We start from the raw sequence: 17,283 nt of genomic DNA on the forward strand, positions 1-17,283 counted from the left end.
TAGGTACTGTGCAATATTTGAGGCATATTGACAAAATTTTTCATCGATTCTGTGAAATTCACATTTATCTGGGTGACTTACATTTTATCTGGCACCCTTACCTAGGAGAGCAGGGACCTGGTCTCTTTTGCTCAGTATTGGAGCTTAAGCACCCACATCATGCCTGGTGTATGGCAGACATTCTCGTTGAACTATCTATGGGAGAAGGCCCCTCAGAGGTTCTCTGCCACACACACTAAGGAGATACTTTGTTGAACAAACATATGCCCCAGGGGCCAGCTTTGCAAAGGCACATTGACTCATTTGACAAAACCCGACTGGAAACTTAGCAAGAGTTAAGATCTGCACTAAATAATTTGAGATTCAGAGATAAGTAAGCTATGCCTCCTGCCCTCAAAATGGTAACTGACCAGTAAGAGCAATAGATTTCAAAACAGATCATTACAATAGAGTGTGATAAGTGCTAGACAATACAGGCTTAAGGCCAGGGTTTAGGTGATTTTGTTTGTCATTTTATCTCCAAATCTTCCTGCGTGGTAGGCACTTAATATAATGCAGTGGAAGGTACTAATGAAAAGATAAAGATAGGAACAATGCATCGCGGAACCACAGAGGCGAATGACCAACCAGGGGAGGAGGGATGGTGAGAAGGTTGTGTCCACATGCTAAGGGACATGACACAGGATAACTGGCTGCTTCTCACCACGTGCTCTCACTCCACTCCCCAATCCCTTTATGTCTTCCTGGTTCCAGCTGCCCAGGTCACCCCCAGCAGCCACCCCAAGAAGGACCACATTTCCAATGAGGACCTTTCTAAGGAGCCTGTCATCTCCAAGGAAGACCTGGTTTCCAAAGAGAAAGCTCTCAAAAGAGCAAAGAGTCAAAAGCCCATATCCCAAGAGGACAATTTCGAAAATGTTCAGCTCCAATGAGAAGAGACTACAGAAGTGGCTCCCAGGGCTGGTATGAGCCAGGGAAGTAGGAAGCCACTGGGAAGGTATTGAGCAGGAAAAGGAAGGGGCTGGGCGCTACTTGGGTGCAAATAGGTGGGGTTAGAAAGAGAAAGGAAGCTGTAAAGGAACAAGAACTAAATGTAAGTGGGAGTTGAATGAAGCATTGATCACCAGCCCTGTGAAAGGCTGTTGCTGGGGTAGAGGGGAGAGGGTGGAAGGGAACCAGCCTTAACTTGACATTTCCCTCCTAATACTCCTCAGCAACCACCTCAGAGGGAAAACTCGCCAAACTGAGCCATAAAATTGGGAAGAATCTGGACAAAGCAGCAAAAGGAATCATGAACTACCTAAAAAATCTAATCCCTAGCGCCAATGATGTCATGAGACCCTAATGATGAGGTGCCTGAATCCAAGCCTGGGTTGTGGGCAAGGTCGCATCCCAACTCCATCTTTCAGCTCCTCAAATTTGTGCATTAAAGCATTGTGTCCCAAGCCTGGCTCTGTGGTGGCTTTGCTGGGCTCAGGAAGAGAGGCAGGATGCCCTCAACTCTACTGGGCTTCTTTCTAAGCTACCCTATCCCTTTGAGTTTAAACTTCTCATCCTCCTCAGCTTACAAACCTGCTCATGTCTCCACATCCCAAAACATCCCCTACAAAGTCCTGACCTTCCTCATGCTGCCTGCACCTCACCAATGCACTGCCCCATACCCCTCAGCTCCTGTGTCCACCTCATGCCCCTACAATCTACCAGCTGCACCCACCCACCCTCCACAACTGTTCTCCAAAGAGTCACAAACATCAGCAAATCCTGTGACTGCTTCTGTAGAACTGGACACAAGTACACTTTCTAGAAACTTCTCCTTGCTAACTTTCCAGGACACTTCCCTCTCCTAGTTCTCCAAGCTCCCTGTTCCTTTCTCAGCACATTTTTTGGACTGCACTCTGTGCTCCCAGCGTCTCATCCTGTACCCTCTTGTCTGCTCTCCACCCTCTTCCTCTACACCCTCATCTGCCAAGACTTATGTTTCACCACAGAGTGGATGACTCCCATTCACCCACTCGACAAACACTCCCCACGTGCTTACTATGCGCCAGGCCCATCTACCTAATATGTGCCAATCTCCTCCCACCCTGGCCAGTTCTCACTGTAACAGCACATTAGATTCAATGGGTAAAGAAGAGCATGGGAAAATGAAAGTTTCTGTCTTCCAAATGAAAGGAAGCTGTCACTCAAGGGCTGGTAGAATGGCAGGAAGGGAAACATCTCTGATCTCTGGTGTCCTACCTCGAAGACATATAAAAAGATGTGCTCAGAAGATCAGCAGAGCAACTGACCTGCTGCAGTGCAGAGCTGGTCTGTCTTGGCCCAGGAAAATCTGGAAATATGTTCAGACCCGGAGACAGATAAAATAATCTACTTCCTCCCTTTACTTTCTCCTAGTATAGAAAGTTGCCGCATGCCCACTTTCCCTAGTTTATCCACCTTCCCCCCACTAGAAGAACATACAAGTCCACCAGAATCATTTCTCAAGCTAGATTGAAAGTTCTATTACGGTCTTTCTCAAGAAAAATCTTAAGATAAGGCAAAAATTCTTTTTGAAATGACAGAGGAGGGCAGATAGGAGCCTGTGGAGTGCAGGAAAAAATTGGAGGGAAGTTTCCTGAGTGGATGATATTAGAAACATGGAAGTGTCTCGCAGATTAAGAAGCCCCAGATTAAGATTTGGCCCAGAGTGGTGGTTCACTCCTGTAGCCTCAGCACTTTGGGAGGCTGAGGCGGGTGGATCACAAGGTCAGTAGTTCAAGACCAGCCTGACCAACATGGTGAAATCCTGTCTCTAGTAAAAACACACACACAAAAAAAATTAGCAGAGTGTTGTGGCATGTGCCTGTAACACCAGCTACTCAGGAAGCTGAGGCAGGAAAATCACTTGAACCCAGAAGGCAGAGGTTGCAGTCAGCCGAGATCATGCCACTGCACTCCAGCCTGGGTGACAGACCAAGACTCTGTCTCAAAAAAAAAAAAAAAGCTCCAGATTCATTCTTCTGATCCTCCAGTTCAGGCTAATACAGAAAAGGCCATGAGAGTTGTTACCCAGTGGTGATCAAGCATCCATCTTACTAATGACTGGACAGCTGTGCCACAGGCCACAGTGCAGGTCTCTCTGTGAAAACTGGATAGGAGACCTCAGGCTAAAAGGCCTCTGCCCACATTCCCAACCCCAGCTGACTCACTAATGAACAGAACACTTGAGGCCAGGAGTTTGAGACTAGCCTGAGCAACACAGCAAGACACCCAGGGCTGGAGAAGCCACTATCAGGCTCCCATCCATAAGGTCTGTACTCTTCCATCAGGGAGGAGGAAGGAAGGAATGGACAGGTAGGCTGGGAAGTATTCACTCCAACCTGCTCTTCTTGTTGGGAGGGGATAGAAAGAAATGCCCCCAGCACAGAGTAGCCTTCTCTCTTCTGAAGCCTTTGGGCTTAACAGGTGAGCCTGAGATCTGTGATCAGCCACAGCTGTGATTTGAGGGATGGGAGAAAGAAGACCAGCAGCACATCAGAGTGGTCTTCCACCCTGAAGATATTTGGTCATCTGTGCCTTAAAAAGTGGCCTTACAGATTGGGCATGGTGGCTCATGCCTGTAATCCCAGCACTTTGGGAGGCCAAGGCAGGTGGATCATGAGGTCAGGAGTTCAAGACCAGCCTGACCAACATGGTGTAACCCCGTCTCTACTAAAAATACAAAAATTAGCCAGGTATGGTGGCGGGTGCCTGTAATCCCAGCTACTTGGGAGGCTAAAGCAGAGAATTCCTGGAACCCAGGAGGCGGAGGTTGCAGTGAGCTGAGATCCTGCCACTGTATTCCAGCCTGGAGTGCAGATTCTGTCTCAAAAAACAAAAAGCAGCCTTACCATATGCCCACTGATTTAATATACAGTAACTCCCACTATATGGCAGGCCCTAGAGCCAAATGCTTTATACATATTTACCCACTTAGCCATTGCAAAATACTTAAAAAGTTTGTTATCTCCATTTTCAGATGAAAACAATGAAGTACAGCTTCTCACCACAGTTCTTTCCTCCTGAAATTGGTGGGGTGGCAAGTTTACTGTTGGTACCCAAGCCTCTGAATTGAGTTCAAATAGGACAGAAACTAACTCCAAGACTGTGCTGTTCCCTAGACTGTTTCCTCTCTCCAGTCTGCTCTGTCATGTTGCTCAGTACAGCTCACTTGAGGGTTACAAAATAAGTACTACGTAGCAGCACAAAAGATCAAATAATTCAACATTAGTGGGGAAAAAAAGTCCTAAGTTTGAACATAAACCCTCTTCTATTTTTTTTTTTTTCTGTTTGGCAGGGTCTCATTCTGTCACCCAGGCTGAAATGCATTGGCACAATCTCAGCTCAGTACAACCTCTGCTTCATGGGCTCAAGCGATCCTCCTTATTTCAAAAGGAACAAAGAACAAAATTGAAATACTCTCTTTCTATGCAAGAAAAGGAAAGTCCAAAATTCCTCCCTTCCCAATGTCTTATTCTTCTCATCCTTAGCCCAGAGTCTCATTCAAAAGGCATCTAGGTATGTTCATTTGTCTAGGCATCTCCATTCTGAAAGAAAATTCGTTTCCCAGCCAGGCATGATGGCTCTCACCTACAATCCCAACACTTTAGGAGGCCAAAATGGCAGGATCACTTGAGGCCAGGAGTTTGAGAGTAGCCTGAGCAACACAGCGAGACCTCCACATCTATTAAAAGAAGCACATATATATACAGTTTGCTGGGTGTGGTGGTGCACACATGTAGTCCCAGCTACTTGGGAGGCTGACATAAAAGGGTCGCTTGAGCCCAGGAGTTCAATGCTGCAGTGAGCTATGATTGCACCACTGCCCTCCAGCCCAGGGTGACAGAGTGAGACTATGTCTCTAAATAAATTAATAGAAAATCCATTCCCAAAAACTCTTTCTCTGCCTCCCCTACCCAGCTGCCAGGTGCTGGCTGGGCCTTCAAACATGAAAAACTTTGTGACCTCTTGGGATGGGTTGGAGAGTGGTTTTGTTTTCTTTCTTTTTTTGTTTTGTTGTGTTGTTTTGTTTTGTGTTTTGTTTTGTTTTGTTTTAGACAGAGTCCCACTCTGTCACCCAGGCTGGAGTGCAATGGTGCAATCTCAGCTCACTGCAACCTCCACCTCCCAGGTTCAAGCGATTCTCCTCCCTCAACCTCCTGAGTAGCTAGAATTACAGGCGTGCACCACCACGCCCAGCTAACTTTTGTATTTTTAGTAAAGACAGGTTTTCATCACGTTGGCCAGAATGGTCTCGATCTCTTGACCTCATGATTGATTCGCCTGCCTCGACCTCCCAAAATTCTGGGATTACAGGTGTGAGCCACTGTGCCTGGCCTGGGAGTAGTTCTTGTCATTTTTGTTGCTCCAGCTGTTTGGTAGAATAAGATCTGGAAGGGAAAGGGGGGTACACACACTCTCCCTATCACTTTAGCTTCTCAGTGTAGAGACAGGGTTAGGTACCTGCATCTCCATCCTCTCTTCGGCCTGGGGTGAGCCCCTGCCTCAGAGCTCTAAGCTGTGACTACAGGAAGGATCGTGGTGAAGCCTCACAAATCTGCAGATGATGAGAAGGATGCAGAGCCACCAGCATGGAGCGGGTTCCCTCAGAATCAGGGGAAATTCTGCTATGCTTGGAGGCAGGGGACTGGCCCATTCTGGTCTTTTTCCCCCTGAAATGTGAGTAGTTCCTCCAACATCTATGAAGTTGACTTAATCCAACTCCAAGGAGCTCATGGATCCCTCTTTTTCTTTTTTTTTTTTTTCGGATGGGGGGGAACAGAGTCTCGCTCTGTCCCCAGGCTCCAGGCTGGAGTGCAGTGGTGTGATCTCAGCTCACTGCAACCTCCACTTCCCGGGTTCAAGCAATTCTTCTGCCTCAGCCTCCAAAGTAGCTGGGACTACAGCTGCACGCCACCACGTCCAGCTGATATTTATATTTTAGTAGAGACGGGTTTTCACTATGTTGGTCAGGATGGTCTTGATATCTTGACCTCGTGATCCACCCACCTCAGCCTCCCAAAGTGCTGGGATTACAGGTGTGAGCCACCACACCTGGTGGGTCCCTCCTTTTCAAAGTTAGAGTAACTAAGATACGTGAAATACCATGCACCAGCTCCACACCAGCCAAACTCAAAAACACAAACACATTCTCAGGCCCCAGAGCAATTACATGCCCAGGCCCTAGTGTGTGCTTTTTTGGGGGGTTTTTAAGGGTTGTTTTTTTTTCTGTGGAGGGGTAGAAGGTGGAAGAAAAAACCTTTTACACAGGTTCAAGGTGCAGGAGAAAGATGTCATGGAGGGCCAGTGCTAAGCCGCAGTGCCCCAGGTGTGCCTGACTCCATGGAGGTTCTCCAGCCGCTCTTCCTCTGCTGCTGTGGGCCTCGGCACATCTGTGCTCCTCCTTCTTGTCATTAGCAGTGAGCAGCTCACGGCAGCACAGGGGGCAGGAATTTGTCTTGCTTAGCCAGGGAAGGTTCAGTTGCAATGGAAGAGATGAAGGCAAGGCGTCTCAATGACAGTCTCCTCCTCGTGGCTCAAAAGATACATGGGGCACTCGAACTGTACAGGAATCCCATGTCTAATGGGCCAGGATCACACTGTGGCAGAAACTAAGTGGTATCTGCAAGAAGAGAGAAAGCCTTGACTTCACAAGTGGAAGTGACTAATTTTGGCATTAAGTTTGCCATCAGAGGGTGGGGACATGAATACTGTGTCTTCTCTCAAAGTGGGGGCTTAAGATATTTCTATCATCTTAGTATATTTAGAAATTTAAGCTTGATTCAATCATACCACAATGCATACAAATATCGAAACACCACATTGTACCTCATAAATGTATACAACTATAATTTGTCAATTAAAAAATTAAAAACTGTTGAAAAATATAGACGCTCAGATATGACTAGATCTATTTATTTCATCCATGAATTCCCTTTAGAGTGTATTTCATCTTCTCAGTAATTCTGTGTCATGCTTCCTCAGGGCATGGGTGATAACAGTCCCCAAACCCCCATTTAAAAAAAAAAGTGCATTCTTGGACACTTAACCTAGTAACGTTTCACCACTAAACCTGGTTCTCTTCGCTCACTCTGTGCAAGTGACTGGATCCACGCGCCCTCTAGCGGCCTCAAACTGTTTTGCATCGTCGTTAAACCTTTCCAGGCCCAACTCACCCTCCCTGATCTAGAAATAAATAAATATTCTGCTCTTTTCTAGTTCCATCCTTGAAACTACTTAGGGATAGAGACATTTCCCTTCTCTTTTAACATCTCTCAAGCATGGGCTCTATGAACTCAAACTTTCTCCCAAGAAAAATCTCATCTTTTCTCCCAACTCAATTAATAGAACTACTACCCTCTTTTTTCTTTTCCCTTTCTCTCTGACTTTCCTCACTATAAGACCAAGACTTGTGTCTTATATGAATCCCACGTTTCCTTGATTCTCTAGGAAAATAGGATTTCTAAAGAGTGTTCCTGGCACAGGGCTTGTTCATTTCTCCCCTACTCTTCAAGTCTATAGTAATTCCATTGAGTTTTTCTTCACTTTCACCCACAACCACATTTCCTCCACATACAGGATCTTGTTATTTTTATCTGCATGAAGTCGACCACATCTCTGTGGTTAATCCCACAGTGGGCCTCTGAAATCTGAAACCCTGGCTGGGGCTTCATAAATGTACAACCCCAAGCCACTCTCAGACTACGTGGTAGGAAATAATCTTAGGAGCCTGTGATCATGCCATAAACAAAACCCCTCCCATGACCTTCTGCCACCTTAAATGCAGTTCAAAACAAAGCAGACGCTGGGACCTGCGTCCGTGGGTGAGAAAAAAGGACAGGAGGAAAATGTTAAATGAAAACTACGAAAAGAGTGTACAACAAAACCAAAGTAGACAATCAGGAACTGGGACAGCCACCCTCGCATCACCTACGATGTATTAGCACACCTCATCTGAAGCCAAAGCTTCACAGCCTTATGCTCTGTACCCAAGTGGAATTAGGAAAATCTCATTCCAGCCTCAGCTGTACCCATGCAGCTGCAGGTCAGTTACCTTTAGTGCCTTTGCTGTTAAAATCCACTGAATCTGTGTCCCCCAAGGCCACCATATTATCTCTGTCTAACTTCCGTTCTGTTTAAGCCATGGCTTTGCAATCTTGTTACTACCCCTGAACCAGTGCCTTCCTATACCTCTCCACCTCGTCTTCCATCTCGTTAAATATCACCACCAGATACTCAGTTACTCAAACCAAAAACCTAAGAGTCAGTCTTTTTTTTTTCTTTAGAAAGGAAAGAAGAAAAGAAAGAGAAAAAAAGGAGTGAAGGAGAGGAAGAAAGAGGAAGAAAAAGAGGGAGAGAGAACGAGAATATTGCTTTATTCTAAAAATGGGTATTAATAATGGCCGATCAATATTTTGTGTATTTAAAGTGGAGAATGTATATTTTGTGTATTTAAAATGGAGAGCTCTATAAATATTTATTAAGTTTACTTGTTCCAGATCTGAGTTCAAGGGATGGTTGTCCTCATCAATTTTCTGTCTCGTTGAGTCTAAATCTCTTTATGGGTCTTATGTATCTGGGTGTTAGGATCATTAGCTCTTATTGTTGCATTGATCCTTTTACCACTATATCTTTGTTGCTTTGAAATCTATTTTATCAGATGCAAGAATTGCAACTCCTGCTTTTTATTTATTTATTTATGCTCTCCATTTGGTTGGTAAATCTTTCTCCATCCCTTTGTTTTGAGTCTTTGTGTATCTTTGGATGTGAAATGGGTCTGGATGCAGCATACCATTAGGTTTTGGCTGTATCTTTTGATTGGGGGATTTAGTCGACTTAAATTTAGGGTTACTGCCATTTGATGTTAACTGGCTATTTTATCCATTCGTTTATATAAATTCTTCTTTATGTTGATGCTCTTTACTTTTTGGTATATTTTTAGAAAGGCTAATACTGGTTGTTCCTTCCTATGTATAATGCTTCTTTCAGAAGCTCTTGCAAAGCAGGCCTGGTGGTAATAAAATCTCTGAGTACTTGCTTGTTCATGAAAGATTTTATTTTTCCTTCAATTGTGAAGCTTAGTTTGGCTGGATATGAAATTCTGGGCTGAAAGTTCTGTTCTTTAAGGATGTTGAATATTGGCCCCCACTCTCTTCTGGCTTGTAGAGTTTCTGCTGAGAGACCTGCTGTAAGTCTAATAGGCTTCCCTTTGTGGGTAACCTGACCTTTCTCTCTAGCTGCCCTTAGTATTTCCTCCTTCATTTCAACCCTGGTGAATCTGACAATTATGTGCCTTGGGGTTGCTCTTCTTGAGAAATATCTTTGTGGTGTTCTCTGTATTACCAGTGGTTGAATATTGTCCTGCTTTGCTAGATTGGGAAAGTTTCCCTTAATAATATCCTGAAGAGTATTCTTCAGCTTGGATTCATTCTCTCCGTCACATTCAGTTACATCTATCAAACGTAAATTAGGTCTTTTCACATAGTCCCATATTTCTTGGAGACTTTGCTCATTTCTTTTTATCCTTTTTTCTCTATTCTTGTCTTCTCATTTTATTTCATTAAGTTGGTCTTCAACCTCTGATATCCTTTCTTCTGCTTGATCAATTCGGCTATTCAAACTTGTGCATATTTCACTACGTTCTCGTGTTCTGTTTTTCAACTCCATTAGTTCATTTATATTCCTCTCTATATTGTCTATTCTTGTTAGCATTTTGTCAAACCAAAAGTCAGTCTTGATTTCTGCCTTTCCTTCAAACCCCACAATCAATTCACCAACAAGACTATAGATTCTGTCTCTAAAATGTATCCTGACTTCACCATCGCAGCTCCAGGGAGGGCCACCAGCATGCCGTCCCTCTGCCCCTCTGAATCTGGCCAATGGAGAAGGTGTCCAGAGAACAGGGAGCAAACAGGAGACCAAAGCTTCAGTTTTATTAATGGCCAGACAAGTGCCAGAGAACCCACAGCACTCTGACCTCTCTGGCAAGGCTGAGCTGGGGAATGTTAGTCAAGACACAAGCCCAAAAGGGGCCCTCTCTGTCCTGCTGCCTGAGATGCTCAACAGAGAGAGACACAGCAGGCATCCCCCAGAGCAGAGGTAGGCAGGGGAAGCCCTGTCCAAGTGTGTACGTTCATGAGAGAGGGCAGGAGAGAAAGAGGCAAAGCTGCTGAGGAACATGCCTGTTGGTGCATTAACTCGACCCCCTGGTGAAATGTGGTGTAATAAATGTTCTTTCTCACCAGCTGTCATAGCATCTCACCCTGCGGGAAGGAGCAGTCACCCAGAAGGCCTTTCACCTCATATTATTTTCTAATGACAAATTACCGTAAATTTACCAGCTTAAAACAACCCACATTTATTATCTTACAATTCTGTAGTTCAGGAGTTCCAGATGGGTCTCCCTGGGCTAAAATCAAGGCCTGTCAGCATGGCTGTGTTGCTTTCTGGAGGCTCTAGGGGCCCCATTCCTCCATTTTCAAAGCCAGCCCCATCCATCCAAGTCTTCTCACCCTGCCATCAATCTGCTTCTCTCTCTGGAGTCCTTTGTCCACATTTAAGGATGCTTGAGATTACACTGCACCCACCCAGATATTCTAGGATAATTTCCCTATCGTAAGACCAGCTGAAGCTGGGCCCAGTGGCCCACACCTGTAATCCCAACATTCTGGGAGGCTGAGGTGGACAGATCGTGAGGTCAGGAGTTCGAGACCAGCCTGGCCACCATAGTGAAACACCATCTCTACTAAAAATACAAAAATTAGCCAGGTGTGGTGGCAGGTGCCTGTAGTCCCAGCTACTTAGGAGACAGGTGAGAGAAGCACTTGAACCCAGGAGTCAGAGGTTGTGGTGAGCCAAGACCATGCCATTGCACTTTTGACAGAGTGCAATTCCCTCTCAAAAAAAAAAGAAAAGAAAAGAAAAACAGCTGATTAGCAACTTCAATTCTCTATTGCCAATGTAACCTAACACACCACAGGTTCTGGGATTTCAGATGTGGACATCTTTGTGGGGCCATTAGTTATTCTGCTCCCACACATCTCCTGCTCCCATGGGATAAGCCACCACTCACATCCCCCTTAAGCCACAGGAATCAGTCGCCAAAGGCCTTGAAACCATGGCACTGAGGTCTATTCCTTTTCCCGATTCCTCTTGGAGAAAGGTGGACAACCAAGATCCTCGTGTCCTGTCTCTCTGCTGACCGCGGTCACCTCCAGGGCCAAGCCAAAGCTTCCAGATGTATTTGTCACCCAGAACCCCAACCCTGTTTGGCTCTGTCAGCCCCAAATCCAGCCCAGTTCTCTCTGCCCAGTCTCTCCGTCAAACCCTTTTACTGTGCCCCTAGGACTTCTGATTTGTGATCAGTAAATTCCTTTATATTCTCAATGTCTCGTTTTGAATATTCTCTCTATTGCTTAATCTTCCTTTTTTTCTTTCTTCTCCTGTCTTTCAACTGATATTGCCTAATCTAAAATAACATTTTTTTTCTTTTTTCTTTTTCTTTCTTTTTTTTAATTTTAAAGATGGGGTTTCACCATTATGGTCTTGAACTCCTGACCTCAGATGATCCACCCACCTCAGCCTCCCAAAGTGCTAGGATTACAGGCATGAGTCACTGTGCCCAGACTAAAATAACATTTTTAAACCAGGTGTGTGGCTCATGCCTGTAATTCTGGCACGTTGGGAGTCCCAGGTGGGAGAATCACTTGAGGCCTAGTTTTCAAGACCAGACTGGGCAACATAGCAAGACCCTAAAAATAAAAACAATTAGCTGGGCATGGTGGCACATGCCAGTAGCCCCAGCTGCTTCAGAGGCTGAGGCAGGAGGATCACTTGAGCCCAGGAATTCAAGGCTACAGCAAGCTACAATCATGCCACTTGCACTCCAGCCTGGGTAAGAATAAGAACCTGTCCCTTTAAAAAAAAAAAGAATTTCAGATTTTCTGAGAATCTCACAACCTCTATTACACGCTCACATGGGAACTGCTTTCTTCTTTAGCCACCAATTGCCTCAGAACCAGAAGGCGGGAAGGAGATTCCTCCTTGTTCTCCATTGCTGCTTCTAAACCATTCCTCTTCCTTCCTACTCCCAAATCTCCCCTCCTTTGACCCTCAGAACATGTGCTGCCCCCTTCCTTAGAGAGAGCCCCTAACCTCAGCACCTGGGCCTTTCTTCCCAGTAGCTCCTGCCTTATTCTTGAGGACGGTCAGTGTTCATACCGATGACCTCCCAGCACTCTGGCTTTTCAGTCCTTACCTTTGTACCTCAGCCGACGCCTCACTACAGCCACTTCCAAAATCCTAAATTCAACAGTCTCCCCTCTGCCCACAACTTCCTGCCCTTCCATCTGCATTACGGTAGAAGTCCAGTTGGAGCAATTCTTCGACCTGATCCAGACCTCCGATTCGCTGACCCTGCCGTTTTTTCCATGTAGCTAATGACTACGCTTCCCAAGCTTCCTTACAAACAGATGTGGCCATGTGACTAGGTTTTGGCCAGGAGGATATGAACAAATATGATAAGGGCAAATTCCGGGTGGTGCCCTTGACAGCAAGAGTGGGTCCTCCCTTTCTCCTTTCTAAGTTCTTCCTGCTCGCTGGAACGAGATAAACGCATGGGAGCTGCAGCGCCCTCTTATGCCACTAAACGGAAGCTACATATTAAAAAGAAAGGGTGGCCACCATATCATCTCTGTCTAACTTCTGTTCTGTTTACGCCACGGCATTGCAATCTCATTACTACCGCTGAACCAGTGCCTTCCTATAATTCTCACCTCATCTTTCCGTCTCATTAAATATCACCACCAGATACTCAATTACTCAAACCAAAAACCTAAGAGTCAATCTTGATTTCTGCCTTTCCCTCAATCCCGCAATCAATTCAGCAACAAGGCTATAGATTCTATCTCTAAAATATATCCTGACTTTGCCCCTCCCTCCCCATTTCTCGGCCACTATCCTATTTCCACTTCCACTGTTTATCACCCAAAGCCCTCCCCTCTAACAGAAATGTGCACAGGGAAGGGGCAGCAGACAAAGGTCTCCCTTTCCCCGAGTGGTTAGAAGAAAAGGATGCTGGGAGGGGCTGAGAAGCCTTCCTCTCAAAAGCACAGTGCTCTCCTCCCTCCACTATAGAATTCCTGCAGAGGTGAGGACAAGGTCACCTGCCCACAGAACCTAACCCAGCACCAGAGGAAGCCTGGAGTGAGGAAGCCTGAAGTTACGTCACAGAAAGGGCTTCTCAACACATGTTCAGGTAGGGGGACTCCAAAATGGGGACTTTCTCTTATTGGGGGTGGGGAAGGATCTTATATAAAAAAATAATGTCCCCCTTCACTCCCAAACTTCCTACACTGAATATGGAGTTCCATCAAACGGAGGTAGGAAGAGGGCCGGGACAGCCTCCACAGAGCCCATGGCAAGTCCTCCCTCACCCAAGGAGACAGAACAGCAGAGGCTCAGATTATCTGGCCCTAGACTAGCAAAGCACTGATTCTCCCTAGTGCCAGCTCCTTCTCTCCTATCCCAGGGGCCCTTTTCCTCTAAGTGGAATCACAGAATCTTTCACTCATAGACTGGTGCAAAATGTCAGAACAACCCAGGATCCCAAAGCATTGATTTGGAAATAGCCCCTGGACAGCTTCTACTCGGATGTCTTCATCAGCAGAGATCTCCTTCTCCATAAGGCAGCTCCCTCCAGGCTCTAGGGGCTCACACGGGCAGTCTGCCCCCCTGCCAGTCAAATCTATCTCCCTCTAACTTGTTCAGCCTGGTGGAGCGGCACAGGTAAGTCGGTTCTTACTTCCACATGACAACCTTTAAAACATTTAAAGGCAATTCTAATAATAAATAATACCACTTAATGAGAACTAACCAAGAACTGTGTTAAGAGTTTTGTGTATATTATCCCATTCAATACTTGAAACATCTCTAGGATGTAGAAATTATTATTCCTATTTCTTAGATAAAGAAATGAGATCAGAGAAGCAAAGCAATGAGCCCAGGGTCACTGGAGTATTGGAAGAGTCCGGATTTGTTCCAAGGCCAGACTGACTCCATTCAAAGCCCATGCTCTCACTCACTCTCTTATGCCAAGCTCACCTGTCCAGCTAGACAACATCGAATCTTCTTTTCTTCCAGCTAAACAACATCAGATCCTTCAAGTGTTTCTTCTCTGAAGAGTTCAGGGCTCCCATCCTCCTCCATTTCCTCCAATAACCTCTCAGTTCAGTAAAATCCTTGCAGTCACAGAGCCTCAGACCCTCTTCCTGGAAACTGAGAGAGGAAAAGGAAGCTCTTCTTCTGCTAAGGGGTCTCCCCAAAGTTCCCCCAAGACCCCAGTCTCCCCTCAGTCTCCAAACACAGCCCTTGCCTCCACTCTTTGCTACCCTCTCTCCATCTCCCTTGCGAATTTCACCTCCCTTGTCCACCAGAAATTTGACAATCTGCTTCCTCCTTATTCTCACATTCTTCTTCCCTGAAGTCCTACTTAACCTTTAAAAAAAAAAAAGCCTAACTCCAATTCTCCCTCTTCTGCAAAGCCTCCTCTAGTGCCTTCAGGCTGCCCCTTCCTCAATGCTCCCAAAGTCCTTATTTCTGCCTCCACAACACCAGTTACTATTTTGCAGCTCCTAGTGTCTGTTCACAAGTCTCCCTCGCCAGCTGGGCTTCTCCAAGGCAGAGAGTATGGCTTTGAGCTCTGCACCCATCGCAACACAGGTGCTTAGTACACGGTTGTTAGCATCAGACACAGACTGATTCATTTTTGATACTTCAAAAAGGAAGAATGGTAGTGACACTGCAGGAAGCCAGGAAGCAGAGCTAATGCCAGGGAACTGATTGAGATGCCATGAGAGATGAACCCCCAGCACCTAGGGGGCACCTGGCCTCTGGAGATTGAATGAAATAATCTAGCACCCATGAGTCCAAGGAGGGACACAGGCTTTGAAGCGGGATCTGCTGCCCTCTGGTGGCCATTCCACTGCCGGGCCGTTTGTTTTGTGCCTGGCTTTCCCTAAGAGAAGCAAAGCTGCTGGTATAGACTTAGAGCCTGACACCCTTCCCTCCTGACACAGTCTTAAACCCAGTTTCTTTTGTAAAAGGATAAAACGTATAATTTCCAGGCATCAAGATATAACAAAGAAAATTTCAAACAGAGGCACTAAATCATCATATGAAAAATGTTAAAAAAAACTAGTTTCTGACCCCCTCAGCCAGATCAAGGATATAAAAGAGGGTCACAGTATAGAGAGGAGGGAGGAGTCTGTGAGGAGGAAATGTATGGAGAAAACTGTGCTGTCAGCCCCATCCCCTCCCTCCCAAGGAAGGACAGAGGCGCCTAGCCCCTTATAGCAAACCTAGTGAGATGCCCGCACGGGTTACCGCAAGAACTGAGAATGTGGCCCTTAGCACTGGGAACAGAGTGTTCTGGAGTCTGAGTGCTGCCCAGAAGTTAGAAGGAGAGAGAGGACTGAGGGCATGTGGCATTCCAGCAGAGCTGCTGCTGAGACAGCCTATGCCACAGGGTTTGCCTAACCAGGAAAGAACCAGCTACTGACCCCTGGAGACAGGGACCGGTGCCTTCCCCTGGGTCTATCCTGGATCCTGGGCAATAGGGCTACCTCGAGGAACAAAAGGACCCCAGCAGCTGAGGAAGGAGTTCAATTCCTGGGACACAGGTGAGGTGAACCCTGAGGACCCTGGAAAACCCCCGTGAGAGAATAATCACCAGAGAACACAGAGCCTGAGGATGGTACCTGCTGATGGAGGAGGCTGAGCACGGACTGATCTCAAAACTGATCTACCCCTACCACTCGGCTCTGCACCACCCCACCGCTCACCAGCACACCTCACTCTGAAACAGCGTCTAGTGAGAGCCGGGGAAGAGCCAGACTCGGGGCAGAGCAGGAGGGAGAAAGTGATGGAGAAGCAGAGCAGAGCCAGCCGCTCCCTGCTTTCCCACGCAAGCTTCCAACTAAAGCAGGCCCAGCAGCCTGAAGAAGGGACACTAAATGGCTTCAGGTTTTGATTTATATATTTGCCTGGTCGTTCTAATTTCTGAATAGAGATTACCCCTCACCTGGGAGTGAGCAGCAAGGTTCAGAAGCTTTCCTGGGTTTTCACCCAGAAGCAAAGAAAACTTTACCCGGGTCCATCCCCCAGTGAAGTATAAAGGAAGGCTAGAAACAACAAGTATCATGAAACCGAAATGCATCTTGGATGTGTAAACAAAATCCACTTCATTTTCTCATCATACGACAAGTTGTGATGGTTCCTCACACAGGTTAAAGGCTCCCCTTCCACTGGGACTGAATTACAGGGACCCAAGATTTTCCCTTCCAAGTCCTCCTCTCTGCCTTCTTTTCTGCAGCCTAGAACACCCCTGATCCCATCTCTTCCCCCTCTTCACCACCAGTAGCCTCCTCTTTAAAGCCTCCTGAGACCAGCCCAACCCCAACCAGGGGTTCTGAACACGTCCGTCTCTTCTTGGGGAGGGGAGAGAGACAGGGGGCCACTGGCCTCTTATGCCTGTTACGGCAGGACCCCCCATCATCCTAACCTTAGAGCATGCACCATCTCCCTGCCCCATCAAGCATTGTCACCATCTGTAGTGGGTGGAATAGTGTCTCCCAAAAGTTCGTGTCCACCCAAAACCTCAGAATACAGAAATAAGGTATTTGCTAATGTAATTAATTACAATTTCAAGAGGAAATAATACTGGATTTGGGGTAGGCCCTAAATCCAATGACTGGTGTCCTTGTTAGAATAGGAGAGGACACAGACACACTAGAGGGAAGAAGGGCCAGGTGAAGTGGCTCACGCCTGTCATCTCAGCACTCTGGGAGGCCAAGGTGGGCAGATATCTGAGGTCAGGAGTTCAAGACCAGCCTGACCAACATGGTGAAACCCCATCTCTACTAAAAATACAAAATGCAGCCAGGCATGGTGGCGCATGTCTGTGGTCTCAGCTACTCGGGAGGCTGACGGGGGAGGATCGCGTGAACCCGGGAGACAGAGATTGCAGCGAGCCAAGATCACATCACTGCCCTCCAGCCTAGGTCACAGAGCAAGACCCTGTCCCAAATAAAAAGAAAGAAAGAAAGAAAGAAAACAAGGGAAGAAGACCATGTGAAGATAGAGGCAATAAACAGGAAATCAGAGTCATGCTGCCATAAGCCAAGGAACACCTGGAGTTGCTAGAAGCCTAAAGAGGCACAGAGTGTCACAGCAGTCCTAAGGGACTGACACAGTTCTCACCCCATGCTC

General features: G+C 46.4%; 1 protein-coding gene and 1 pseudogene across 2 annotated transcripts in view; one reads left to right on the forward strand and one right to left on the reverse strand.

Moving 5' to 3' along the window:
* The window catches only part of MUCL1 (mucin like 1), a 265,658-nt gene that overhangs the window by 245,163 nt on the left and 3,212 nt on the right, over positions 1 to 17,283 (reverse strand). Inside the window, exon 2 of one of the 2 annotated variants that reach the window (XM_078336492.1) lies at positions 14,119 to 14,292. The exons of the other annotated variant lie outside the window; for it this stretch is intronic. Within the exon in view, the coding sequence (XP_078192618.1) occupies positions 14,119 to 14,137 (19 nt within the window). The 5' untranslated portion in view covers positions 14,138 to 14,292. The remainder of the gene's footprint in view (positions 1 to 14,118; positions 14,293 to 17,283) is intronic. 2 annotated transcript variants of the gene reach the window in all.
* On the forward strand, positions 619 to 1,361 carry LOC118144494 (glycosylation-dependent cell adhesion molecule 1-like; annotated as a pseudogene).

Source organism: Callithrix jacchus, chromosome 9 (assembly GCF_049354715.1).
Source record: "Callithrix jacchus isolate 240 chromosome 9, calJac240_pri, whole genome shotgun sequence".
Lineage (NCBI taxonomy): Eukaryota > Metazoa > Chordata > Mammalia > Primates > Cebidae > Callithrix > Callithrix jacchus.